At 50.6% G+C, this 27,698-nt stretch overlaps 1 protein-coding gene across 1 annotated transcript in view; it reads right to left on the minus strand.

Moving 5' to 3' along the window:
* Positions 1-27,698, minus strand: part of LOXL2 (lysyl oxidase like 2) — a 49,193-nt gene that overhangs the window by 19,906 nt on the left and 1,589 nt on the right. The window contains exons 2-4 of the mRNA XM_085301015.1: positions 18,514-18,956; positions 17,128-17,303; positions 5,048-5,259 (exon numbers count right to left, since the gene is read on the minus strand). Of these exons, the coding sequence (XP_085157141.1) occupies positions 5,048-5,259; positions 17,128-17,303; positions 18,514-18,877 (752 nt within the window). The 5' untranslated portion in view covers positions 18,878-18,956. The remainder of the gene's footprint in view (positions 1-5,047; positions 5,260-17,127; positions 17,304-18,513; positions 18,957-27,698) is intronic.

Consider the following 27,698-nt stretch of genomic DNA (forward strand, 5'->3'; position numbering starts at 1 on the left):
CAGCTTGGTGGTTTGAATCTAAACTTGGACACGTTACGACTGAGAGTTACTCCTGGCTGGTACCCTTTGGTGGCTAATCTGTGTTATCTCAGATGCTGGAGAAGACTTTCCTCTCCTCTTCTGCTCGCTGAGCCTTGCTGCCAAGCTCAGCAGTTATCACGGCTCATRTGCCTCGCAGCCACAAACTAATCTTTCCTGAAACCAAATTTCTCTGGCTTGAGGTTAGGGCCAAATACAGCTGGGCTTGAGCTACAGATACAACTGCATCACATGATGGGGACTAAACACTCCCCTGGGAAGGATGAAGGATGGGGCAGGTCCAGTAAAGGCAGGCCTGAGCTCCGTCTCATGGAGCAGCAGCAGGCAACCTGCCTGTCCTACGGGTAAAACACTGGCTGTCAAACTCCAAACCTGTCAGATCAGAGCTGTCAGGGACTCTGAATCAACAGAAAATAAACGGGATAGGAAGAGAGGAGTTCAAAAATAGWAATAAAACACCCAGGGAGGACGTAGGCAGAAAGAAAGTCAGAAGTCAGAACGTCTGATTCATTTTTGGACCAAACCTCGAAGCTTTTTCTTCCTCTTAATTAAACTGCCTGGGATACTACACGCCAAGGCAGCGACAGCCTGCGTTAAACGCCCTTGTACTGCTAGAGCTCGCACCTGGGTCCCTTAAACATTAACAACCTCTCTCTCGGGTTGCAGAGTGATCGAGCAGATTTGGGYGTGCTTTACACATTGCAATGCATCCGCAAGCGCCCGACCTTTGGGGACGTTACTCCACGCTCCCCTGGCAGGAGCCAGCCCCGCTCCCCCGCGGAGGAGCGCTGCTCTGACGTCCTTTCACGCTGTTTGTTCCTTGTAGGRACGAGAACTGGAAGGGTCGTTTTCACGCTCGCATGTGCGGGGAGCCCCGTGAACTCCAAAAGCAGGCACCAAACGCGGCCTGCCGTAGAGAAGCAATTACGGGGATGCCTTACGATAGCAAACAGTGACCTCAGCCTGGAAATTTCTTGCGGCATTAACATCTGGTTGATATTAACAGCCCTTGGTAAGCTGAAAGACAAATAGCCAGAGAAAGCCCCACCTCATTTCCCAGATGATCTCTACCGCCAGAAACTCGGGGCATTCTTGCTATTTAATTTTTAAACACAGAGAGTGAGCAACCCCCCTCCATTGACCTAGGTGTAAGCCAAGAGCAATTCTGCTCAGAGGCATGAGTGAACAGTCATGCTGAAAGCGTTTAGCCGACTCCAGGTCACGCTGGAACCTAAAAGATCCCTACTGACCAGGACAGAGGGACTTTTGCCACACAAGCTTTAGAAAGCTTAAGCCCAGGGGCTTGGGAAGTGTCTCAAGGTTTAGGTAAGCAACCTTGCTACGGTAAGGCTGTGTCCAGGAGGGCTCAGTGACCAGCAAACGAGTTCATTACAGGAGAAAGAAAACGAATCATCGTGCATATATACTGGGAAAAATGACACACCGAATGGGAGCTGGTGAATTCCTCTTCAGGGAGCGTGAGCATACGTTGCAGCGCTATGAAAAGTTTTTACCCTGGTCTAATTCTTCAAGCATTTGCTGAAGTTAGCAAGTCTACCTTCTGCAGTCTCAGTCAGCCGGGCAGAAGAGAAGCCAGACCCGCCGCCGTCTGCCAAAGCCCTCAAGATCCTGGCTTTGCTAGGGAGAACCCAAACCACGCAGGYTGCTCTCTCAGCCGTACGAGCAGCTAACCGCCCTGCGCATCTGACCACGGCCGTAACGCTGCGAGCAGCCCGCTAAAGCCAAGAGCATCTCCCGGCCGCAGCTCGGTTTGGACCGAGACCGAACGACACATCCAGGAACCGCTCCGCTCTTCCACCCTTTGAGCGCTCTCGGACAAATCGCAGAGCTGCAAGGTGACCTCAAGAAGGCGTCAGGTTCGTCTCTCTGCCTCAGGCATCGCGGGTCGCAGACTCGTGCTCTTCCCATCAGCCAAGCGCGTTTAATCCTACTTGTCCCTCTCTCAGCTCGAGCAGGGGTTGCAGGAGGAGTTAACAAACAGCTCTTATATAAACAGCTTCGAAGAATGAACAAGAGCACGGAAACAGCACCGAGATTTGTTTCATTTCCCAACATAAATTGTACTGTCAACTGCACAGCCTAAGTTACATTCAGGAATAAGCCCTGGCATAGCGACAACGATGAACTAAGTTGTTTTCTTTCAAGCAAGATCCATCTGCAAATCATTTCACCTCCCAGCGCTGTGCAGCCGCAGAGCCTCGYATCAGTTACCCCTGCACGGAAAGCCGTAGTTTGCGGGGAGCAGGACRGCTGCGGCTCTAGCAAGGGGCACCCGCAGCCCCAGCCAGCCCGAAACCCGAWCCCAGCCGCTGCCTCCCGGCGCGGCCGCGGAACGAGGGCGGGAGAGGAGCCGCTCTGGGGAGAGCGGGGTTTGCACACTACGGAGAGCAACGCCCRAGAAACGAGAAAACCGTTTCCGAGGCTTCACGCTCGGTGGAGAGAGGGTTTAGCCCAAGCGACCGTCAGAGTCGGACTCTCCCCTCCCCGAGGCGGGATGCCACCGGAACGGGTGCCGGATAAGCCGCGGAGYGGCACGGCCGAGCRGATTGCAACGGCGGTCGTTCCGGCRTCCCGATCACGAAGCAAAGATCACCCGGAGCGTCCCAGCGCAGACCTTACGCAGGCGCACGCGCTGGGAGTCTTTCCTCCCCAGCAAGCTCAGCAGCAGCGCTGGCGGTCCTGGGTGCATCCCCTGGGCGAGCCCCCTCCCGTGTCCTCTGGGCCTCCAGGGCACAACGGCAAACGCTACAGAAGAGCSACAGCTCCTCAAGCTACGCTAAGCAAACAAAACTGCCCATTTGACAAAGTTTTACTCAGGAGGAGTTACGAACAAAAAAGTTCAAACTCTTTTCCCTCCAGTAAAATGACATCCTGCCTTGTCCCAGCCTGGGAAAACACTCAGCATATTTTCCAAAACGTCTTTCTGCGGGTGCAGGAGCCCGGTAAGCTGTCGCTGCTTGCAGAACACGAGCAAAGGTGGGGGAGGCATCGCAACCCCCAGAACTACTTGGGTAACCGTTGTGATTTGGTGCAGACACCCCAAGCCCGGTTAGCACAGCGCGTTCCTAACCCCAGCTCTGCTCCACGGGACGCTCAGCATCACAGGCTAGCAGGCTCCGCAGCTGTGCCTCAGTTTTTCCATCTCTATATTTGCTATTGTAAGAGACAGGACAACTACCAAGCACCCTTTTATTTAAGGCAGATGGCTCCAGCTGCAAAAGTTAATGCTTTTCTTGGAAWCGCTACAACTGAGGAGGAAGAAAAAACATCTCCTTTGTCTTACTAGGGGCAATTTATACTGCCTTTTTGCTCTGATGCTGGGGATGGGAATCTCAGAGCTGAGTTTGAGGGAGACATGCTATACAGACATACGGACAGGAGCAAACACTCCTCGAACCGGTGTCCAGGGCAAAACGTGAGACTGCCTGGTACAACGAGGTCAACGCTCGTCTCCGCGGGAAGCCTGAAAACAGAATTCCAGGTGGGTTATTTTGTGTTCTTTGTGCTACCACGTGGCTTTACGCATTTCCAACCAAAGGACCTCTTCGATTGACCGTGACCTTGCTAACGAAGGGAGTGAACCATGGCCAGTYGGTTCTGGGGGAGCCTTCTGAAATACCAGTCGCACAGGCCAGAAAGAGCAGGCAGGAGAACCACAACCCCTGCCTGGAGATTTCGGTTCTCCCCCTCACCAGTTGACACTTTTCCACTCCACAGGTCGCACAGCAGAGGAAAGAAACAAGACAGATTTTAACCTAAACTATTTTGCATCTGCTCTAGGGTGTTATTTCTAGGGAAACGTGTAGGAGGAAACACGTCTGTGCTGAAGGCTGGTGACAGAAAGCAAGCTGAGACACTGACAACAAAAAAGACACGAGCTCCTGACTTCCAACAAACAGCAGGAAATGCAGTTTGAACATATACGAGCTGCATGAAGCTCCAAAAGACACAATGTTCTCCTATGGGTTACAGTTTTCTTCCTTCTTTTTAATGCAGTCTATGAATAGAGGAAGAAAAAGCAGCTCTAAAAATCACAGCTGCCCCAGYCTGTGTCCTCCTAGACCGTCTCAGATGCACAGGCAGAAGCAATGCTGGGAGCAGCGGCATAGACACACTACCAACATTTTTAGCCCAGCGCTGTACCCTGCTCAGAACCGGCTTTAATGGACAAAGCAAGTCATACAGTCGGAGGCGGCTGGCAGCTTCTCCGGGCTGGGGCCCTGAGGAATTGTCAGGGCCAACAGAGCTGAACTGGGGTTAGCAACAGTGGGAAATATTTTTACTGGGAAGTATTCCCCTGGGGAGATTGCTCTTTGGTGAGAGATTTGGCAGCTGGACACCCGGCGCCGTGGAAGGTGAGCCTCCACGGGGGCCAAACGCCAAAGCAGCTGGTGAACACCGGCATCAAAGGTGCGGGGCCAGGAATTGCGTGCAATAGCAGAAAGGAGGAACCYGGGCAATAAAGCAAAACAAAGACCCATTTTATCACGAGATTACCCAACTGGAGCCCTCAGCACGTATCAGACCTGCTGCTATAGCTGACTCTGCAGAGGGATGGGATAACTACTGGATTCGCCTGCAGCTGACGGGTTTATGGACAGAGTAGTCACATCCATCCCTGCACAAAACACAGCCCGAACCCCTCGCTGGTGAAGGAAATGACTATCCCATAGCTGGAAGCAAAAAAAGGTTTCTCAGGCTGAATGTCCGTGTCTCCTACTTTAGTACCTGTGCAACATTAAAACTGATACTGCGCTTGATCTTCRTCCAGAAGGTGAGGATCAAACCTTTCCCCTGTCTGCACAAGGAAACGCTTGACATTTCAAATATTTACACAGCGGGAAAATCTGATCTGAAGGAATGAAGCCGTTGACGGAAGCTTTTCTACCTTAAGGTCTCCAGTGTCATTTGACAATTTGCATTTTTGAACAAGGCCCCAAGTGTTCAAAGAAACATGCCCGAGTCTCACACAAAGCTCCGCTCTTACTTGTAGACCTTGGCGTTGTATTTCCTCTCACTGGGRAATCCAAACATGCCACAGACAACTCGGGAATTTTTCATGGTCCAGTGCTTGTCACAGATCTGCTTCCAGGTCCCTTCATCTTTCACCTCCACGTAACCTTCCGTGACGGGCACCCGCTTGCGGTAGGTGGCGAGGATGGCACGGATTCTTATGTCTTCCACTTGGATGTTCATGTTCTGCGGGCAAAAAAGAAACACAAACGATGCCGGCTTGCGAGGGGACTGGTTCTGCGGCTTAGGGATGGGGAACAGAGACCGAACGGGGAGAGGAGGGGGGCAGAGAGCTTGTTTAGGAAAAGCCACAACCAGGAGGTCAGCAAACCCTTCCGTCTCGTTCAAATCCTTCCTCCATCCTGCAAAGAAGGTGTTTGTCCTCACTGAAAAAAAAAAAAAAAAAAAAAAAAAAAGGCATTATTTAACAAGTCACTACGTAGAAAATCTCCTTTGCTGCTTAAATTCATCGAAAGCGTTTGCTTCAGACCTTGACTCGGTCTCCGCCGTTACGGAGGTGAACCTAGAGCAGCCCGGGTAGCCCCGCTGCAGCGCCGGCAGCGCGCCGGGAAGGGGGAGCYCCGGCAGGGACCCCGCGCCCCCACCCCGGCCGTTCCCCGGTGCTCGGGCTGGGGTCCTCCGCCAGCTGCCCCGGTCCTCGGGGGCGCAGACGAGTCGCGACGGGTTTCACGTTTGGAGCCTACGTGAGGACGCCGCGCACACGAACCTTGCAGGGACCCAAGCCCAAAGCAAAGGCTGGCTGGAAAATATCTGCTGTGGCAAGCAATTACAAAAGAGCTACTGAAAATTTTTTAACTTGCTTCCAACAGAGTTTTTCTAGACAAAAATATATAAAACCACGTGGTTCCCTAGGCAGTTACATCAGAACAGAGGAATTCTGCCCTCCCTTCCCTCAAATTCAATCACTTGGAAAAGAAAAAAAGCCCAGAGCTTTAAAGAGAAATGGGCCTCTCTGGATTACTCCATCAGTGACAGACAGAGGTATTAAAGTTAGGGAGGTCACACTGGGATTTGCAGAGCCCTGAAAATAGACATGGCACCTTTTTTTTTTTTTTTCTTTTTTTTTGTCTACAGCTACCACTCAGCTTTACAGCAGACACGAGCACCAATAGTCCCACTTGGACAGAGCTAGGTTGATAGTTTAGGCTCAGATTTTTAAATCTCGTATGTATATATCTCATATACACATGCATCCCTGAGACGCCTCATGATGTTTAAAGGGTCTGACGCAAGCGCAATGAATTCACACAACTGGGGACTTCACAGAGGCTGCAAACCTGTACATCTCCTGTGCAGTCTGGAAAGTCCATTTGCAATGCACAGTTCCTCCTCCGTTTGGCAGGTTCTCCTAAAACATTGCATTGCTTTTGCCTCCATGCTGTCAGGAAAGTAGCAGAGCCTCTAYGCACTGAAGACCTTCCGAAAGTGGTTTCCAGAGCCTGCAACTCACTTTTCCCCCAGTGCAATTTATGAAATGTTTCCAGTTCTTCACTTGATGCAGAAAGCATGCTTACTGGAGCCACAGGCCAATGCCTCCTGACACTTATTTCTCTGTTCCCTCTATCTTCTTCTGCAACTGCACCTCAGTTTCTTCACCAAATGAGGCAATAAAAGTCTTAAACCACTTGGAAATAGCTTTGACTGCTGAGGATTGAAAAATGTTTTTAGTAAAAACGTAGTAAAAGGGTTAACCCAAAGAACAGAAAGCCAAAGCTTAAAATTGTGCTGGAAAAACACATGAAAAGACGGTAGTTAAGGAGGAAATCTGCACTGGCAGCTGAGAAAGTGGGTGAGACAGCCTAAGTGATTTTTTCCATTGGTGACTGCAGGATATACCCACCCAATATAAAGCTCCAAGTAYGTTTGCTACATGTAATTATGTCTCTGTCAGCCCTGCAGCCCAGTCAAGTCACTGAAATGGAATATTTTCCCTGACTAGACCCGGCAKCAGCAGCGTGTTGAGATCCGCCCGGGTTCTCAGCTGATGGCCACTTCCACGTTGCTTGAGCGTAGGCAGACCAGAGGCCTCAGCTGTACTTGGCACGAYGGAGAAGGGCTGTTCAGGAGCGAGTGTGATTTCTCGCGCAAGAACAGTGCTCGAAGATGCCTGCATTCTGCAAGGGAGCTGCGCGAGAGCAGCCGCTGGCCTCATTCGAGGTGTGCCGAGCGCCGTTCCAGATGTTCCACATCTGCCTGCTGCTTCCACCACAAGAGAGTAGCGACGTTATTCCCACATTGCATCCGTTRGTCGTTGTTAACGTGCTACTACGCTCACCGCTGCGGCATCAGACCTTCAGAGATGGGAGCTCCCTCACCCCAGGTCGTGACGAGCCTGAAAAGCCTCCAAGGTAAACAGAGCACTCARGGGGTGGAGGAAAGGAAGCACCATCAGCCTCCTTTTGCAGAGCGAGAAAAAAGATGGAGGGAGACCAAACCACTTCTCCAAGACCTCAAGGGCAGTGAATTGAATCCACATATTCTGAGGCACAAACTAACCTACACATGAAGCCCTCTCCTGCGTCAGGGAACATCAGCTGAACCTCTAGCACTGAAGAGCACATTGGGATTTCTTTTGCTTTCCCACTTCACCCACTTAACAAGCAGCTGTATTGCACAAAAGCAAAGACATCCAGCTGGTCTCTGACAGATGCCAACAACATATGCTGAGAAAAGGGTATCTGAACAGAGCAAGCACACAGCGATATCTCCCTGCATCTCCACTTCACAGACTTCCTGAGCCAGAGGTTACATTTGAGCGTTCAAAAGCCCCAGGCAGATTTGGGAATCCCTTGCTGTGACGTGCTGGGATTTATTACATCAGAGCAACAAGCAAAKGAAGAAACCCGCCCAGGTTAGAGGAAGAGAGGGACATCATGAAATTGCAAAAGTTAAAAACTTGAAAAAAGAAAACACATGGGCAAAGTGAGATGCRAAGAAGTCCTATCCTGGTCAGGAGCTGACTGACTCTGCAGGTGAGAACTGCCRGGCTTTGGGAAYGCTGTTAGARACCTGCTGATTTGCCTGTTATTTTTGCAGTTAGTTCAGCAGCKCAGTAAATAAGCACAGGTTTCCGCRTGCATTGCCGGAAGAGCTCTGGTYCCCGCAGCAGTGGGGATGCCAGGGGCCCAGCGTGGACCCTGGGCACCTGCATTCCCTGTGCATTTGGGCAARTCTTTTCCGCCAGCTCTGACTGGACTGGGTCATCCTCGTGGATCACTCTACAGAAGTGAAACATAAGGTGTAAACTTAAATGGGGCTCAAAAAAGCATCGTCAGAGTCAGCATGACACCTCAGACACTGCTCTGGCACAGAGGTCCTATGACACACCTCTCCCCAAAGAGATGCTGACTTATACCCTCAGCTTTACATTGGAAGATTAAAGAACAAAGAGGTCAAAGTAGGTAGGTTTTCCAAAGAGAAAGGATTGCTAAAAGCTTTCTCCCAAWAGCCCTTTACAGATTGTAACGGTTTCCTCTTGCTGCAGAGGTTTTGTTACACTGGGAGTATTCAATAACGCAAATACAAGCAGACATGTTTTACCTTCCAACACCAATGTGTAGACCAGCTGGGTAACGAGGAAAACAGACTCCACATAAAAATCAGAAGCAAACAATATTTAATAGCTGAAGTAGACCTTTTTGTTTAAATTGCTCTCCCTATAATTTATGTACACGTGGAGAGAAATGCCTGCAACTAGCTCTCATGTCAACAGGAAAAAAAAACCCTCATGTCTGAAAGCCTTTACTTACATTCTGGTCTTATAACTGCACACAAAAGCCACAAGGTAACTCTGGGTCTGGTAAATCTCCCAGGAGGAGCGGGACTCCCACCCGCGGGGTCTTGTCCCGGCCGGCTGCATGCCAGCTGAGGACACAGGCGGCAGCAGCAAAGGATGTTCTGCTGGAAACACTTTGCAGCTGGGGAGCGCTCATGCGGGCGAGGAGACACTCTTGGAAGAGGAACTGGGTTGGTTGCAACCCAAACTACAGGTAGGGAAATAGAGGCCCAGTCCCCAAAGCCAAAGGGACCTGGTGTGCAGGGTCYGAGGCTGAAGAAGGCAAGGCAGGAAGGGGGCGAGAGCGCCGGGCGCAAACCYGGGCCCTGGCTCCCTCCATCTGTCCCGTGGGAAAAGTGCTGCTGSGAACTTCTACCTGCGCAGACAAGAGGAGCCCAAGCCTAGAAAGAGTTAACTCCCATGGCTCCTGCATGACAGTCCTCCTTCCGAGGGAGCCTTGCGCAATTTCCACCTATTTAGGCCAACAGCTGTGGAGATGTAGGTGCCAGCCTTTTTTTTTTTTTTTTTTTTTTTCGGTTAAAATTCCAAATCTGAGAATTCAGCTACAAGCTCAGTTCAGATCTGGATCTCCAGCCTCTCCTCATTGCTTATGAAACAATCCCACCCACATATTTGAGGGTGAATCAGCTCTTGCCTTTATATCCTGCTCTCCAGAAGAGTGCTTGCTCAGGCGGGACTGCGCGGCGTGCACTGCTGACCCTGCTCGCGGGGGTGAGCGGGTCTGCTTCGTCGTAAATCCTGGCCTCGTTCCTCCAGCTGTAGCTTTGCTTTCAGAGACATCTATTCTTCTGGCACAGATTAGCTCCGTTAAGGAAGTCAGCGTGCAAGCAGCAAGAAATCCTAAGAAATGTTTCTCCTGCTTGAGTTAAATCTTCTGAGCTTAGAAAGTGCAAAGAAGCCACAAGGCAAGATAAAGAAACAAGCTGGGGATGGGAGGGAGGGGGGAAATACAGCAGCTCTGTAGATACATTCACAGCTCYGGCTTCCACATCAGCTTCTCACCGGAGCCACCTGACTGCACAGAACGACGTAGAAATCGGACCAAAGCTAAACTGGCTTTGTGGTCTGAGCCTGGCGAGGTCCTGTTCAGTTCCAGGCCACCAAAACCCGCATCCCCGTCTCCTCCCCGTTCGCTCAGGCCTCCCGCTCACGCTTCCTCCCCCTTTCTCTAAAGCAAAAACAACGCTAAGCCCGTCTCGTCTCATCTGAATGATAAACCTCTACAGCAAGGGCTACACATCTGTATTTGCCCAAGTCCTAACACAGCAAAGATGTGATTTTGGTTGGGACTTCCAGCATTACTACAATAAAAATTACTATAAAAATGAAAGAAAGGATCAAACTATTTGGGGTTGGACCACGTTCTTCCCCTACTGCTCCTTCCCCACCACAAGCCTCCTCGTGTCCAAGACCCACACTGCAGTTTCTTGCTGCTGCTGCTCTTCCCAGCTGGACACTGAAGCCCACCGCAAGCCGACACGCTGAGCCAGTGAATCCCAGCTTCAGAAAGCTGGGGCCTGCCTGGAGACAGCAAAGAGAAAGGGGGTTGTTTTTGAGCTTTCACAAAAGGATTCCTGGCTCCGAAAGCTTTCACATGAGCCTCAGCTGCTTTTGTTTCCACTCTCTGAACCAAACGCTTCCCCACAGCTTCAGTTCTGATTGCAAAAACCGACACAACTTTCATAACGTTTTCTTTCGCCTTTTGCCATCCGTTTCGTTTTGGCAGAACAGTTTTGCCCGCGACAGTAGGCTCGTGTCCTCCTCCGCCGCCCAAGCTAAGAGACGCCCTCCCTGCTCGAAAGGGCTCTTGGTTTTCATCATCACCATCAGCGAGGTAAGGAGGGCAAAGCCAGCGGGCRGAGGCATTCAGCCCCGGCTCTGCGGCTGCCTGAGCTGCAGGCAACGGTGCAAAGCAGCTTATCCCGGCGCTCGGGAGGTCCAGCTCTCCCCGCAAACCCGCGGCAGAACGAGCGCCGGGAGGCTGCGCGCTGAGCATAGCTCTGGCTAGTTCACGTTCGTCGCTCTCCTGCTTTAAGGCTCCCCATTTTCCGCTAAATCGCACGATTAGGTTAAGAGACGACGTGAGCAGGATTTTACGCAGAATTGCACGCCTTTACAGAAGGTGTTTTGGGGGGAAAGGGGCTTGGATGCACCGTCACACGGACCCGCAGCCTCGCTGAGCCCTCGGTCGCAGAGACCCCTCTCCCCYGTCAAATTCCCCCCCTCAGACTTTCCATCCTCCCACTCCACAAGCGGAGACCTCACGTTTGCCATCCTGCCAATCTGCTGCCGCTTCCTCGTCAGCCCCAGCTCTCTCCTCCTTCCCCACTGCCTGACCCATCCCGCTGCCCCAGGGCTGCAGAAAACTATTCACAGCAGCCTTTTCCACTTAGGACGGAGCCCCAGGATTTCTTGGCTTTCCAGGCACCAGTACTTCRAGATGGCAACTCAGACGGGAAACGAATGGCGCTCTGGTCTGCAAACATCACGGTTGGAGGTTTCCACGTTGAGCAAAGCTGTTACATCCTCCCCTTCCTCTTCCCTGCATCATCTTAAAGATCTCCCAGATCAGCTGCTGTAAGCCAGCCACATTTATCACCTGCCCTCTGCATGCAAAACAGCAAGATCACGCTCTTTCTCAGGCTCGATAGCTAACGCTGATAGCTCCCAGCTGCTCCGGCCGACTGACTCGGGACACAGTCAGCAGCAGGAGACAAGCCGGTGAACTCCGTCCCACGGGAACGAGGAGCAGACCGGCGCCAGCCTTGGCGCTCTCTCGGCACTACCAGCTCCACAGCCTGCGCCTTCTGCTAGAAGACGAACACCAAACCTGCCCAGCGAACCCAGCACCGGGTCACACCATGAACCATCGCAAAGGAGCCGCAGAAACAAGCGGGAAACACGCTTTAAAATTATAGCAATGCAGAAACGTGGTGGCTTAATGCAACAGCAGCTTAACATTCATCCGGAGCTTGCTCCAGATTGGATGCCGGCAGGAGCATTTCACCACGCCGCGCTCGGCTCGTCTGCGCGACCCCGAGCGGGACCGCGCCRTACGGACCCTCCTTCAGCCTCGCAGAGCCGGACCCTCGGGACCACTGGGCTTCGGAGCGAGATTCGTGGGCTTCACCCGCGCCCCGGCGGGGAAAGCAGGACAGAAATAGCAGCCCAGCCCGGTGTGTTTAACCRGGCGCAGTCTGCCCGCAGTCTAGGCTCAGGTACCGGAGCTATTTGYGAACACGCAGCGGCTGCAGCCGTCTCCTATATTTAGAGCATGTCCTGTTTGAAGCGGGCGTGTGTGTGCACAGAGGAAGAGGGCGGACAACAAATATTTTGTTAAGGATGTTTTGGAGGGATAAGTTAAAAGACATACCTATCATGCATTTATTAAAGAAGTAACACCAAAAGTAGGAGCTAGTTGCTGTGGCCTTAAAATTGCTGGTCAACCCAGCGAGGCAGTCACAGGTGGGCTCGTGCCGTGTTTGGACAACGTAAAGTGCTGCACGCACTSCTTGGAAAGCGGGGTCTGCGCTCCCCGCTCACAGTTTTGTGGCCACCCATTAAATCATTCTGATTTCAGAGCTGCTGGCATCCGGCAAAGACTTAGGAAAACATTCAAGACTGTGCACACATTTGCRCTGCAGGCCTTGGCACCACGTAAAGGAACCTCAGGGCAGGTCCACGCCACCCAGCCAGCCACCTTCAGCCTCTTGTGAGCTGCAAGAAGCACGAGCAGGAGYGGTGCTGTGCTTCGGCATGGAGCTAACCTGCTCCTCGCACCTTCTGCTGCGACCCGTCGGTGGAAGCAGGACTGCAGCTCRGGACAGAGTCGAGATGAGCAGCTACCTGGGGCAGAGGCACAGCACGAGATCCCACGAACGCGGCCCCACGAGCGGGCGCGCCGATGCCCCGGCGGAGGATCACGGCACGCGGAGCCGGCGCCCGCTTCCTTGGGCTCCCCGGCACCCGTGCGGCTCCGGGCAGCCCTTAGTTTCCACGCAGTTGCTCAGTTGAGACACGCTCGGCCACACGCTTGCAGCGCCTCCGTGTACAGCTCCTGCTTTTTAAGCCTTTCGGGTGAGGTGAGCAATTTTTGGTGTTTGCACAGTGCCTGAGCAAAGGGGTACCGGGCTGATCCTGCCCGGCCAGCAGCCCGCGCAGGGCTGTCCGGCCGTGTGCATTCATCTCCCTCCAAGAAATAATCCTTTGGACAAGGCCCAAGGCTACAAGCTGCAGTGGCTGCAGAAAACATCAAGCAAAAATGATGGGAGTTTCTTTGCCCTTTAGTAAGAGACTGATGGATTTCAGACCTGCCAGGAGAGTTAACCTCCTCCTGCCTGGCTGCCTCCCATCTCCTTATCACAGACATCCCGTCACTCACCTTGGGCTGCAACGTTTAACTCTGGCCTTCAACTGGGAGCGTCTTTYACAGAAGCAAGGGCAAGGCACTGCCCCTTCCCATCAGGGCAGGGGGGGAAGGCACGGAGACAGGAAGAGGTATGACGTAACCCTCCAACTATGAGCAGTGACGGGAAAAGATCTGTCTGAGCGTATATATATATAAGCCAAGTGGTTTATGGTGATGGAAAATTTCCTCCTATGTTGCTTATCTACCGCATTTCCAAACGGGGAAATAGATGTGCATTGTCCAGTAAAACTAAACTCTGCTCAAGGGATATTACGTTGCATTTAGAAGAGTGAACTCTGCCTGTCAGACCTCAGGAAGCAAAGCCAGATCCGAGCGAGCGTCAGTTTGCACAGCCCCTCCGAGCTGGAGCCCTGTTGAAATGAAGTCAGATGTTTTCTTATACCTGCTGGCTTTCAGCATTAAATCTTAGCAGCACTTGGCAGGCCCAGAGAGCTTAGCACTAAGAGGTCTTTAAGACACTTTCTAAACGATSAATTTAAGACGGTCTATCTGTCCTTGGCAGTAGGAAGATAGAGAGCTCTCTATCAGGGAGAAACCCAAGCGCACTGGCACGCGTCTGGTGGTGCATCAACCCCAAGCACGCCTGCAACAGGACGGCAGAACTCGTCCGCTGCTCCTACACCCCGACACACTAACGTGCAGCAAAGTCAGCTCTTGCTCCTGGTAGTCTGCTGGCTGTGAAAACGAGCAGATCCAACTGGGAAGCATTCTGGTTGTTACCAATTACTGTGGGAATGAGGCATTAAAATGTGCAATTTGGTACATAAACTTTGTGCGTCGTTTTAAACCAGTTCTATTTTGAGTGAAATCTGGTTTTAAAAGCAGCATAAGGGTAAACTGAAATGTCTCCTGTTGAAAATCTCAGAGGGAGATTTGTACTGGTTTAGCTTCATCAGTTTAATAGCTGAAGCCAGTGGAACTGGTGGAGAAACCTAACCACAGCATTGCTATTCAGTAAAAAATTCCAGGCCACTCAATCCTGGATCTCATTCCAGTTAGAAAACATCAGCTCGACAAGCTGTGGGCTACCCAGAGGCTTACAAATCTCTGACGTTTCCTCCGGCGAATGCGAAGCACGACAGCCACAATTCCCAGGCATGTCAGAGGGGGCAAAGACTTTCAACTTGCTTTCACACAAGCCTTTTGACCCCCTGTTTTGACGACCCTAGGAGTGACCCTTCTCATCGTCTTTGACTCGAGCTATGTCACACCAGTTGCCGATGAGATAAGGCAGGATTAGGAAGAGGAGGAAAGCTGAACGAAGGGGGAGGGTTTAAACGTTTGACAGCTAGCTGTGACTGAAAAATACTCCACAACGGCATTTTAAAAATTTACGGCGCATCACCTTTAGCCTTAACCCTGCTGCAATAAAACCAGTAGGAAAAAAGAATCTTTCAGCTCCCACCGACCTTCAAGGAATAGGAGAAAAAAATCAGTCGATGTGCCTTGTTGGCGGACATCAAGCTGTGCCAAAAATAAATGCATTTAATTACAGAGACCTCTCAATTCACAAAGGACAGAAATTATTTCCCTTTAGTCAAGTCTCTAAAAACCCAGACAAGCGATCATCAGAGTGACCTCAGAGGCTACGTCTCGCTAGGAGACGGGTAACGACACTGCACCGACGWGACGGGAAACCACTCCGCCGAGAGGCTCCGTATCTGGGTTCGAACGCCAGCGCTTCCCACTCTGCCCAAAGCCAGCTAGCGCTCTCTTTGCTCTGTTCACCCTTATCTGCTGCGGTACTGACACTGTGTCTGCTCACACCAAACCCACGGCACGCAGAGCTGGAGGTGGTGATGGCCCAGAAAACCCATAGGCCCTGAAAATGCAACACTATTTCCTGCCAGCTCTTACGGGCAAGCCAGGCTGGCAACTCTCAGCTTACTGCAAGCACTTAAAAACAAAACTGCTCGGTTTTTGTTGCACCAGGTCAATGTCTGTTAGTCATCAACGCTGGGAACGCTGCTGCTCATAACGCTGTGTGGACGCTTTCATCCATCCCCAGCTCCCAAGAGCTGCAGGGACATAGGGAATATAGCTTGTCCCACATCTAYTTCTCCTGAACCATCCTGCTGGTGACTCATGCTTCTACCATGTGAACTGCTTCAATCTCATGATTCATTTTTCTTTTCATACACRAAGCCTAAACACCCACACAGCATCAGCACAAGCTAGCCCTCAATTACCCAATGTGTTCAATTCATTAGTCAAACTCCAGTGCTTAGCTAACGGAAAAGCAGAGCCCTCCGAAGTTTTTATGATTAATACCTGAAGCATCTCAGAGTAATGTCCTCTGTCTAGACTAAAGCATCTTTTCTTCCAGTCCTCTGCTCTGAGGATTCACTGTGGCTGCGGGGAAGCCGGCGTCTGCCAAAGCCATCGCTGATGTTCCATGATCTCGCCTCGTTCCCTGCRCAACAACGGGGCCATTGACCCAGGTAGTTCGGGATCCCTCTCTGCCAGGCCTCTCCTTCCCTCCTTGGCCGAGCGAAGTGAGGTCAAGGCAAACAAGGCTTCTGCTCTCATATCCCACGCCTCCGTACCCTTGCATGGGAGCCTTCCTCGAAAGCCCCCGATGCTGCCTGCTCGCGCATGCACTGTTCTTCCAAACACCTCAGCAGGGCAAAGTAGTAAATGCAGAGAGTGTCTCTATAAGCTGATGGCTATGGGGTGGCTATTTGAATAATTTTGCTTTCAAGATCCATTGTATCAGGTCACGAACAAAGCCAAYGTTCAGCTACGGAAACCACGCTGTGGTATGTGATACATCCTGGGTTTCCTTTCTGCTTAAAATAAGATTTGTCTGTGGTAAGCAGATAGGATCTTCTGGTAAATTTTAACCAAGGGCAACCCCAAATTTGCACGCTGAAACACCATAAAACCCGAAACAAGGGAGACTTTTAGCTAAGTCACCACAAATACTTTCCACCCTGAAAGCTGAGGGAGCAAACACATTCTTTCCTTTGAAGACTTCAGGCCCAACTTCTTTCCACCCGGCATTCCCCCTAGATCTCGGCTCTGCAGTAATCTAACAAGCCCAGTTGGAAAGTGGTTCAAGCGTCTTGCTCCTGCGATTTCCCCAGGAGCCCAAACCTCAGCCTAGCAGGCCAAGCTCGCAGCGCAGAACCTTTCCCCCAGCGACCAGCCTACATTTTCCTTTGCTTAGTTTCATTTATTCAGTTACAGCGCTAATCCCCCATTCCCTTGGATATTCCCACACAGGTATCACAGCCTTTCCATCACTCCTTAGCTAAACTGTGCAAAAATCTCTTTATATCTTTCCTTGTAAGTCTATCCGTTTCAACCTGTGGTTGTAAACCCTACTCACCTCCACATCCAACCCTAGCTGCTGGCTCAGTGTTAGGCCAGAGCGTTTCAAATCGCCCCCTGCACCCAAGGGGAAGCGTCGGGGGCAGTGCGGTAATTCAGTACCATACACCAGCAAAGCCACCTAGGTCCAAGGGCTACGAATACTGCATGGATCCTAACTCTCCAAGTCCATTCTGCAAAATACTAAGCCAACTTTCAGTTCTGCTAAACTGTTGTGAAAAAGGAAAGTGATATATTTTCTCTTTAGCTATTCGCATGCTGAAAAAAAAACTTTACATTTTTACTAGATTAAAAAAATGCTGTGAATAGCTGAAATTCAGATCTGAAAGTTGCAGCTTAGCCAGCATCTAAAGCTGTTGTCAGGAGTTTGTTTTAACCACAGCATGCCGTTGAGATAAGCTATAATGTACTGCGGCAGACTTCCCCGTCTTCAGCAGGCTCTGGGTCAGCGGCTTGTGATTTTAACTACATTTACCTCTATCTGATTAAGCARCGAGTTGTCAAACTTGAAGCCAGGGATCCTCTTTTCACTGCAGACCACTCCCACGTCTTCCGTGTGCTTGCAGTCGGTCACTCCCCAGCCGTTGGAAGTGCAGGCCGCCAGCGTGGTCTCCTTGCCATTGCAGTGGACGTTGTCCATCCAAATTCTCCCTGAAGGGGAAAGCAAGCAAAACTCAGATTCACAGAGATGGGAGATCTCGACTACGCTGATGGCTGGTAGAGAAGCAAGCAGGGGTGCCGTCCTCCTAATTAACTGTCCTCCCTTGCATCCCTGCAGGATAACATGTCCTTTGGATATGAAGGACTGCCCGACCTTCGGATCTGCAGCTCTGCAAGCAGCAGCAGAGCAGTTTGCCCTGGCTGCCCCGGCTTCGTACGAGGAGCTCCGACGCATTTGCTTGGCTAACGGCCCAGAGGATGGGTCCGCCAACCCCCTCGGGGCTGCCCGGACAGCAGGGCAGGAGGAACTCCCGCGAAGCCTGGCGCTGTCATCCGAGCCAGGCATCGTTCCCCACCGCATGGGCTCTCCGCATCGGGATATAGCCGGCACTACCCTGGCGCGCAGAGAGCGCTCGCTCCCGTTAAATCACGTGGCAATGTGTTTCTGGTTTATTTTCAGATGTCACAGGCTCTCCCTCTCCCCAAGAGCCAAAATCCACAGCCTGGGACAACACTCGAGGTTTCACGTTSCTGCTTGCTCTTTTACGGGCAGCTTTACGGGTGTGAGCACTAACGAGCGGTGCTAACAGAAAGGCAGCACGTTTACCCCTGCTGCAGGGGAATTAATGAGCCCGTGGGTTACATCAGCAGCGTGCCAGTCTTTAATCTTTGAAGAAAAATTCCCAGTAGGCCAACATTTAACTAACAGTGTATCAAGAAAGACAATTAAATGCATCTATTGAGGTCAGAAAGCGACATACTCTCACAGAGCTGTTCCAGCTCAAGCAATATGATTTTAATAATCCATTGCTAACAAACAAACATTCAACTTTCCAAGTCTTTGTTCAACGTATATTTGGGCACAAGATGTGGTGCGATTGCCCACAYGACCATCAAATACAGTTTCAAAGACCAAGAAAGGAAGGACACGCACAGTTTGGTGAGCGAAGAGCTCTTCCCCATAAAACCAGCCTGCGAGYGTCCCAAAGGATTACTATAAATGTAACCTTATACGGGACGTGAAGCATGCATGCTTCTTCGGGGTGCCATAGGCTAATCTGCATTGCACAACATGATGCGTTTCTAGACTAAGCTAACAGGAAAATATATATATATGATTTCTCTAGCATTGTATAGGTGATCCACTTGGAGCCTAAGTGGAGACGGCTCGTACAATATGACTACTCTGGAGTTTCCTTACCTTCTCCTTTCCCATACTTTGAGCTCGGTAGCCAGGACACAGCCTCCACGTAGCCCAGCTCCCTGCAGACCACGTGAGCGGCGTGGATGGAGAAGTCATCATCGCACACCGTGCCCCACTCGCCGTTGTAAAACACCTCCACTCGGCCTTCGTTGTGTTTTCTTTTCTGCCCTGCCAGCCGCAGCTGGATCTTGGGAACATTTGCTGGCCTCTGAGGGGTCTGGTACACTTGCGGGGGTGGCTCAGGGTAACCAGGGAGGTAGGGCCAGTGGTCGTACTGGGCAAGGCCCAGCGGGCTCAGGGAGGTGAAGAACAACAGCGTGATGAAACAGTGGTTATGGTTAAAACCCAGGAATCTTTCCATTTTCAGTGCTCACAGTTCTCARAGCCAAGTCCTCTGCTAGCAGCTGCTGATCAGTGCAGGTAGGTACTGTGTGGCTGTCCTGAAACGAAAGGAAAGTCTGTGTAAGGCTTGGTAATGACATGGGCTTCATAGCTCTTGCTTCAGCAGATGATAAAGCTATGGAAGAGATTACATCCAATGCTACCTGTGAAAAAACAAAGTCAAGCAAATTATATTTTGTGGGATGGAAGAAAAAACAGGAAAAAAAACCACAAAAGCCATTTGCAAGTTTGGGCCAACTTGCCAAACAGTTTTGGCTGGAAAGTATTTTTTCCAGGAAAAAAAAATCCACAGGTCGCAACTGCTAGCAGTAGGATTTTCCTACTCTGAAAACCCAGTAATTCAGTGCCTCTAGCAGGCTTTGGCCAACCTAGGTTCAACTCCTACCAGGACAGGACTGAACCCCGTTTCTCCCACACCCCCTTTGACAAGGGAGCCAAATCCATCATTTAAACAATGGAAAACGAGGAGAAAAATGAAATGCAACATGGTCAGAAGCGAGATTGGTACTGAGGTCTGTTTTCCCAGTACGATGATAGAGGGCTTGCTGCTGCACAGRTGCAACCAGGCGTGCAGTAACGGACACTTGCAGAAGGAGCTTTGTCCAACCCTGTCTGCTCAACGCTARCTGCTCTTCAGCCTTCGGTCCCTAACTCTAGACAGGGACTCACTTGTGGCACAACYGCTGCATCTTTCTATAAGCTAGTCAGTTAAGCTATAAACTGGGAACTTTTTGACTCGTTAAAGGAGCTTCACCCAAAATGTTGTAGAGAGTTTAGTGTTTGATCATTTTCTGCCCCTCCTCACTCACATACTCCTCACCTTCGCTCGGGCACCCGGCACGCGGAGCGGTCAAGTTGCGCATGGCGAGGTTAACGGTTGAATAGTTTCCAAATGAAGCAATGCCAGAGCACAGTGGGGAAAAGCTCCCCAGCTCTTTAAAGCTCCATTATTTCCTGGCAACAATCAAAGGGGAGGTGGGAGAAGAGATTTGGCTCTGAAAACGGATGTCTGGAAGCAAAAATCCTCCAGTACTTTTGCTAGGTCTTAGCTACCCCCAAAAAGCGACGAGAAGACGACATACACGGGTGAAGCCACGGTGAAACGCATTGAGCAGCTTTTCAAGGTAGAGAGGAGATGCATCACAGACCCGAGGCGACCAGTGCAAAATCCAGGAGRCATCAGGTCAAAGCTCAGCTCTGATGCTCACGTGCTGGGCGACCTCAGGCAAAGCACTTCCACTGCCGTCCCTCAGCTCCCCCGGGGTTAAACAGGGCTGATGAGAGCGAGCTTCCTCCTAGGGCGCTTTGAGACCTGGAGATGGGAAGGCACCTGCCTAAGAGCCACACGCAYGAAATAAAAGCACGTGGGTTAAAAATCTATCATTGCATATCAGCGAAGGGAACAGGAAAAGTGAGGTGGGACTCAACAAGACACCCAACTGCCCCAAAGGGGTGGCGAAGGGGGGAAACATGGGCAGAAAATTCTCGAGAGTCTTGGTTTTGAGTAAAAATTTGGTTTCAAGGAGCCAGAGACTCTCACAGCAGTTTCAGTGGATTGAGATTTCTAAGTTTGCATAAGGCACTCTAAGAATTACTAGTGTGGAAACAAAAGTATTTTTAGAAATTTCGCAGGTCAGGGAACTGGAAGGGAAGAGAGGCAGGAAGTGCAATTGCTTTCACTAGGCTGCCTTCTCCAGCAGCAGAGGGGATTCCCAAAGAAAACGCAGTCCACAAGGCAGGATAGGCGTGTTTTACAAAAATTAAAGGCTCCTGACTAAAGACGGATTCATACTAGTCAGACGTGCCTGCCTTCAATACCAACCAGCRTAGAGTTCACAGGACGCCTCTTACAATGCTTTTCATGGAGATAAGATGATTAAGATAAGAAATAAGAACAGGAATTAGAGCACTTGAGACGTRTGGATGGAAGAGGAAGGAGCAGTGGACTTAAGAGGAGAAGGTGAAGGCTGGCAGTCACCAGCAAAGAACGCATGGACAGCATGTATTGCAGCCCAGAGGATAAAAACACGGGCAGAGTGACTGCTATAAATAGTAKATTAAAAAAAATGCAAGTACCCCCAATAGTCAGATCACAACGGGGAAGAACAACGTACATTAGTTGCATGTCAAACACTGAAGGGGGGGAAAAAAAAGGCGGAGAGAGTGCAGCCTCCCCGGATAGAGCAGCAGGCATTAAGACCACGACTCCTCTGTGCAGGGAGACAGCGGACAGAAGCTTGAATCCAGCAGAGGACTACTGGACTTCAGAGAATTTGGGTTCCAGTTCTGATCTTCTTCAAACATCTGTTTTGACTTAATTCATTTTATTTAGCTGTTTGTCTTCTGCTGCTGCATAAATGCTTTTGGATTTAATAAGCCTCAGCAAATAATAGTTAAAAAAAAAAAAAAAAAAGTTGGACTGAAAAATCTTTCTCCCCAAACTAAGGTGAGGGGTAGCAGGGCCCCCTCACAACCATTACAGCCTTCCCATGGCTGTCGCACATGTACAAGAACGCAGCGCCCCACGTTTACATGTTGCTGGGACCTGCTGCTGGGTCTGGATGGTCTCGCTGTGCAGCAGGCAGCCCTATGACGGGCATTTCAGGAGGCAAAGCCAGATAACCTGTGGCGAGTAGCCTTAAAGTCAAATCTCAAAACACCTCTAGCTCCCAAGAGATGAGATGACGTGTCACCATAATTAACAGCATAGGACCAAATCCCCTCTAGCTTACAGTTTTGCTTATGATACTCCAGAAAGCTCAATAATAAGCTAAACAGAAATAYTTTGCAGGAGAGAACCTACAAATGGTCGGTAACAGCAGGTCAGTGCGTTTCACTTATCCCTCTCGCGCCAAACGGAACGATGACCAGCGGTAACTCTGCTCTCAGGCCGAGAAGGGTCTTCCACGACCAGCGGCCGCGGAGTAGCTAGAAGCAGCATAACTCCACCCGCCAGGACTGCTTTCTACCCAGAGCAAAGCTCTTGGGTCGTTTTACTGAAGGGCGTCAGCCAAAAGACACAAGAATCTGGGGAAACCATTCAGAGGCAGGATGTAACAGTTACCAGCTGAGCACGGTGCTCCCTGAAGTGTTAATTAATAAAGCAGACAGATCACTGCACGGTGCCAGAGCCTCAAAAAAAAAAAAAAAAAAAAAAAAAAAAAATCATAGCAATGAGGAACCTCATGGTGCACGAACAGCTGTAAGATGGGGGTGACAGAAGGCTTCCAGGTTACTGTAATGAGCTACCAAGCTCAGTCAGGAGGTCCTAACCTAGGTCTTTGTGCAAGAGCAGCAGGTCCAGCTCGCGCTCTTGGCAGAGCCCTGCTGGCCTTGCCCGGCCAGGCAACCCAGGAGCCCCGTACTCCGAACGGCAACCGCAGGCTGCTTTGCTTTTGYTCCCCAAAAGCTTAGAGACTTTGGGAATTGGGCGAGACTAGGAAAAACATCATTTACTATAGAACTTAATGAAAACCAGGTGAGGGARGATAAGATTCCCCGAGAGCCAGTTGCTCAGCAAAGGGAAGTTGGACTAGCAAAAAGGTATTTTAACGAGCCTGTATGAACGCTACCCCAAACCTTCGCCACGGAGAACGAGCTGGGGCACACGGGTTTTGCAGCTAGGCAATACAGCATCCTGCCTCATCTCTCTTTGTCGGGATCCTCCAGGGATCAATTAAGGCTCCAAAACAGCCTCTGGAAGAGAGACTGGAAAAAACACCCACAGGTCCCCATTCCAGTCCAGCTCCACCTGGAGAAGCGAATTCCAGCGATCCGAGCAGCGGCAAACCCGCGGGCTTCACGCCGCGGCGCGTGCTAGCGACCCCGGTCTGCTTCTGCTTCGGGTCACGTTACCGTCCGCTCCGGAGCCGTCACACGCTCAACCCTTCGGAGCCAGCGGGACTCGAACGCAGGCAGCTGGCACCTCAGAAGACGTCGTACAGCTTCTTTCGCTCCACGCTGAAGCACCAAACAGCCACGCGAGTTCTGCGTTTATTCTTCCCTGGCCCCTCCTGCAATCCCTCTCCTTAGCTACGAGGCGCTAGCTGTATGCACCGGTATTAGAGAAAATCTGCTCTGGAGCAGAAACACCGAGGACTCAGTGACAGATCCACTTCGGAGCATTTAAAGAAACAAACGTGGACAGTCTATACCGGACAGGAGCCAAACACACGAGCAGCCTTACGCTGGCATCATAAGCCACAGCAATGTTTATTAAGGGAAATATTTAAACGAACATACTCTGCTGCTGTGCTTGAGAGCTGGACATGTTTTGCCCCCAGGTCTCAAAGGAGGCTGCATGTGCTGAACCCCCTAAAAAAGTCTAGGCTTAGATTCGCAAGACATTTCATTTATGCTGGCTATTCCCTTTATTGTAGGGCTCATTCCTCCTCTCGTATCCTTTCTTCAGCAGCCTCCAGACTTATTAATGACATAAGCCTGGAAGTGTGTGTTGTGGTCTCTCCATTCAAGAGAGTCCARGACAAAACATTAAAAACTTATTCAATAAATTCAATGGAGAAGCCAGGATTCTTCTGGCTCTCTGTCCTGTGCTCCAGACCATAAGATTACTCTCCATCTTTGCATTAAATTGTAATTTAAGGCATGTGCCTGCAAGCTGCTGACTCAGCCCTTTTCACGACTCCGGTCTTGAGTCTCGAAAGGAGCGGATGGGCGCACAGGCTCACAGGGAAACGTGCAACAATTCACCCTGAAAATAACACTGAGCTTTTACTTGCTAATACAGCATTCGCCGCCCCATATCAAAAGCTTAGTCCTACCAGCAAGGATCCCTTTTCTAATTTTACCAAATCAGCCAAACAATAGATCAACTCAAACAGAACGCAAAACACCAGCTTTCCTGCTCCCCTCCTCGTCCGGACAACAAAAGGGAGGTCTGCAGCGGTCGGCTGGAGCCCTTTGTGCCTGGAGACCCCGCAACGCTCTGCTCGGCGTGCGTTACACGGAGCATCCGTCGGGAGGCAGGAACAACCAGCACCGGGACCGCTACCGGCCCGTCCGCGTCTCAGCCGGGAGCACCGAACAGCGGTTATTCGGCCACCCGAAACGTCGCCGTCGGCTCCAGCGCGAGCCGAAGCTCAGAGCCACGTTCTGCTGCTGTGCAAGAGGCTCACCTCTGCCGCCGGCACCGGGGCTGACGCTGTTGTAGACAAACTCCCACCGAGTATAATCCCAAAGCAGGCACGAATCAGAGTCTGCTCATCCCCGCCCGACCTCGCAGTAGTATCACCGAATACCAACCGATGTCCACGTCTACCAACCGATGTCCACGTCTACCAACCGATGTCCACGTCTACCAACCGATGCCCCCAAACACCGGCCAGAGGCAAAGGGCAGGCAACGCAAAGAGCGTGCTGCAGGCGGACGTCGTGCGCCCCGCTGGCCTTGAAACTACCAGAAGCAACGCAGAACATAGGGAATTGCTGAGGCACCACGGCCCGTTCGCTTCGTGATGCRCCTACGGTCCACAAGAAGTAGGTGCCTGCAGGGAACACACAAAGCAGTCACCCTAACGGCACTTCTCCTGCAGGCAGAGTTAGTCTGAACTGCAAAACACACGGAGCGATGCATTAGGTTTCAAAAACCAACGTTACACAGAGATATCCAAGTGCAGCTTCACATGAAGCAACAGGAAAGTTGTCCCAGGCTCTTCCCACGGACAGGTGAGAGCTAACTGCTGAAGCCTAGAAGATTTCTGCCTGCAGCTCCCACGTGTAGCTGCTTTGCATGCCACTTCTGAAGCTGTCACACACTTGAGAATCACCTGTAGCAGGATTCTCCCAGGTTAGAATCAGCATCACCTCTGCAATCTAGAGTTACAGCATGGTTAAAAAAAAATACAATTTCCRAATGAACGATTCTTAATGTAAGCTTCAAGTCAGTGAAGGAAGCTGAAATGCTGTTGGAGACACCTAAACCATAAACYGAAGCTCGTTCGGTAAAATGTTGTATTGGAGTCAAAGCAGAGTGCAGCACAGGCAGGACAGCAGAGATCTTTGCAGGAAAAGATTCCTACGTGTTACAARCCCAGAGGCTCTGCAAGCCAGAAAGAAAGCARTATAATCAGCRAGTCATCACACAGAGGAACACACGTTTCTCCAAATTCCTCTTTGCGGTTGAGATGAAAAGAGCCAACAGACATTAGCAAGTGCCCCTGGGTTGTTTCCATTTGCTCTGCCCCTTCCCTCAGGYCTCCGATCAGCAGAGGACTTCTGTAAGCCACTTCGGGCAGGTGCCGCTGCCGAGGAGCAAGAACGTACTCTCGGGAAGCTCCGCGCTGCCTTAGGAAAGCAGCTCTCAGATTACTACAGACTGGCCAAGGGCAACTGGTGGCAAACGCAGTTCTTGCATCAGGGAAGCTGACAAGCGCAGTTCACCTCTTCCGCTTGGTCGGGATGCTGCAGGGAAGGAGAGAACAACGTCCCGCTGTGCCCCGGAGGCAGCGGTAAAGCTTGCGCGATCTGCAGCTCTAGAGCTGCCACAACTCCACTGGCTGCCGCCCATCAGCCGAGTCTGAGCTGACCCCTGCGATACTCCCTGCCCGTCTGCGCTGCAAGCCAGAGCGTGCCTCCTCAGAGCCCGCGGCGCGCCCGGGGCGGCGGGCAGAGCTCTGCGGGCGGCCAGCAGCCAGCTTAACACAGATCAGCGCCCTGCAGACTCAGAACAGACACTGTCATCTCAGAAGATCTCACTCGAGAGAGAAACGAGACTAATAACATCTTAAGAATCTTCTGGCCTCTCCTTCACATGCAAACACACACCCATATATACATACACATATGCATAATTTTTTTCCCCCTCCTAGAAAGCTACTGACTTACTGCAGTGAGTACTACATGGAACAGAAAAGAGCTTGGAGTGCTTGACAGCTGAGATGGGGATAAATGTGTTCTCCTACAACAGACGGCTCTTTGAAGAGCCGACAAAAAGGATGCRTGCAGCCCAGGAATGCGTATTGCTTGCCCTTACTTGCTAAAGAAATTATATTCAGAAAGAAAAACTSCAGTGGTCAAAGATGCTAGTTAGGAAAGTAGGAAAGAAAAGGTACTTTGCTTTTGTTTAAGAGATAGCTATAGGTCTCCTACAGAAAATCCAGTGTTTATTAAAGTTACCTAACCAAAGCCCTTTGCGTCATYATTTGATTAGGACTTTGAGATCCAACCTTTAGAAATACGCTGCTGACACATGCATGGCATGCTGCACGGACACAGCAACGGTTGCAGGCACAAACACCATGGCCCACGTTTCAGCTGAGAGGGGCCAGCGGAAGGTTTCTTATGGCTTCCAAGTCCGGGCTGTGGTCTCTCCAAAGACCTGCTTCTCCAACTGAAGCAACTGATGTTTGCTTTCAATTTTAGTACTTTGAGGCATTGATTTATGTTAAAAAGATAAAACTTGCCTGTGTATCAGATGGACACATGCAGCATCTTCTCTCTGAGTCATAGTTCCAATTCAAATATGCTCYATTTTGGCAAGAGATATTAATTTGCCTTATCTCCTCCCTTTGCCCGGTGCCGAAAAACGAAGAGGAATAGAGAGGTGAATCACGACAGTTCTCAGGCTCCTGGCCAGCACCAGCTGGCCGTTGCACAGACCTTGTGCTGCACTCTTAATAAGAAACAGACCTTATTCCCAAGTTTACTTCCAAGACAATTAAGCAGGGAAAAAAATGATTTTTTTGAACCTAGTAGTATTAAGTTCTTTAATTTACAGCTAGTGGATGCAATTGTGATGAACAAAAGCTGGAGCTACAAGACTCAATTCCTCTTTTCCTTAAGSGTACCCCACCAGTTCAGGAAAAGGACCCTACGGAAAGGTACCGCATTCAAATCCACCGCCGACACGCACGGATCCACAGCACCAGAACACGCAGGTGCACGTCCTGAGGTTGAAAACTGTTAGCAAATAGCAGATACCCTCTAAGAAAAAACTCCCTCCCCTTGGCATGCTCCMGCTGTGCGTAACACTGTCTTAACGCAGCCTAGCCCAGAAGAGCGCAGACGCAGGACGGGGATGACGACCTGKGTCCCCACTCCCACCGCACCGGCATTCAGTCCGCTAGCCACACTCTGAGTTTAAGCTCCTGTGAAGTAACATAAAACTTCCGTCGGCATTACGACAGATTAGGACTGGGATTTTTCTCAATGTGTATTTCTCAAAGTTTGCAGGCATTTGCAGTAAATAGGTATCTTCACTTGCTCCCAGAGCATTCCAGAGAAAGCGCTTTACAAAGCAACGCGTTGAKGATCCATTAAATAACTCCATCCAACGGAGCAGCCATCTCCAGGAATGCACATTATTGTGTTTTTAAACAATATCAAGGARGCAAGGGATACTGTTTTATGAAACAGTTCAGGAGGAGAAAGGATAGCAGGTTAAAAACAAAACAAACAAAAAGCAAGAAAAAAAGTGGAAAAGTTAGCGGTGCAACAAAGCAAAGGCAATTAACTTCGGTGTCAAACTATTGAGAAGAATCTAGAGGACATTGCTAAGCAGACATTCTTCTCTGCTTAGCTTGCAAAGGGATAGCACTTTCAGCAAAATGCCTGGCTTTTCCATTAAATCATCCTGTTGACAAGAAAGATATTGTCCTCTACCAAATCATCACGACTCCCTTCAATCTTGATGGTTTTTCCAAACTACTGAATTATCTTGAATTTTTCCTGAAGACCTCATCTCTGCATTCCCACCCTGTGCTCAGAAAACACCACACTGGATTTGGCTGGTTAGCAGACTATCYGAGGAGTTATCCTGAGCCT

This window comes from Rhea americana, unplaced genomic scaffold (assembly GCF_003343005.1).
Source record: "Rhea americana isolate MKP2758 unplaced genomic scaffold, rheAme1 scaffold_171, whole genome shotgun sequence".
In the NCBI taxonomy this organism is placed as follows: Eukaryota; Metazoa; Chordata; class Aves; order Rheiformes; family Rheidae; genus Rhea; species Rhea americana.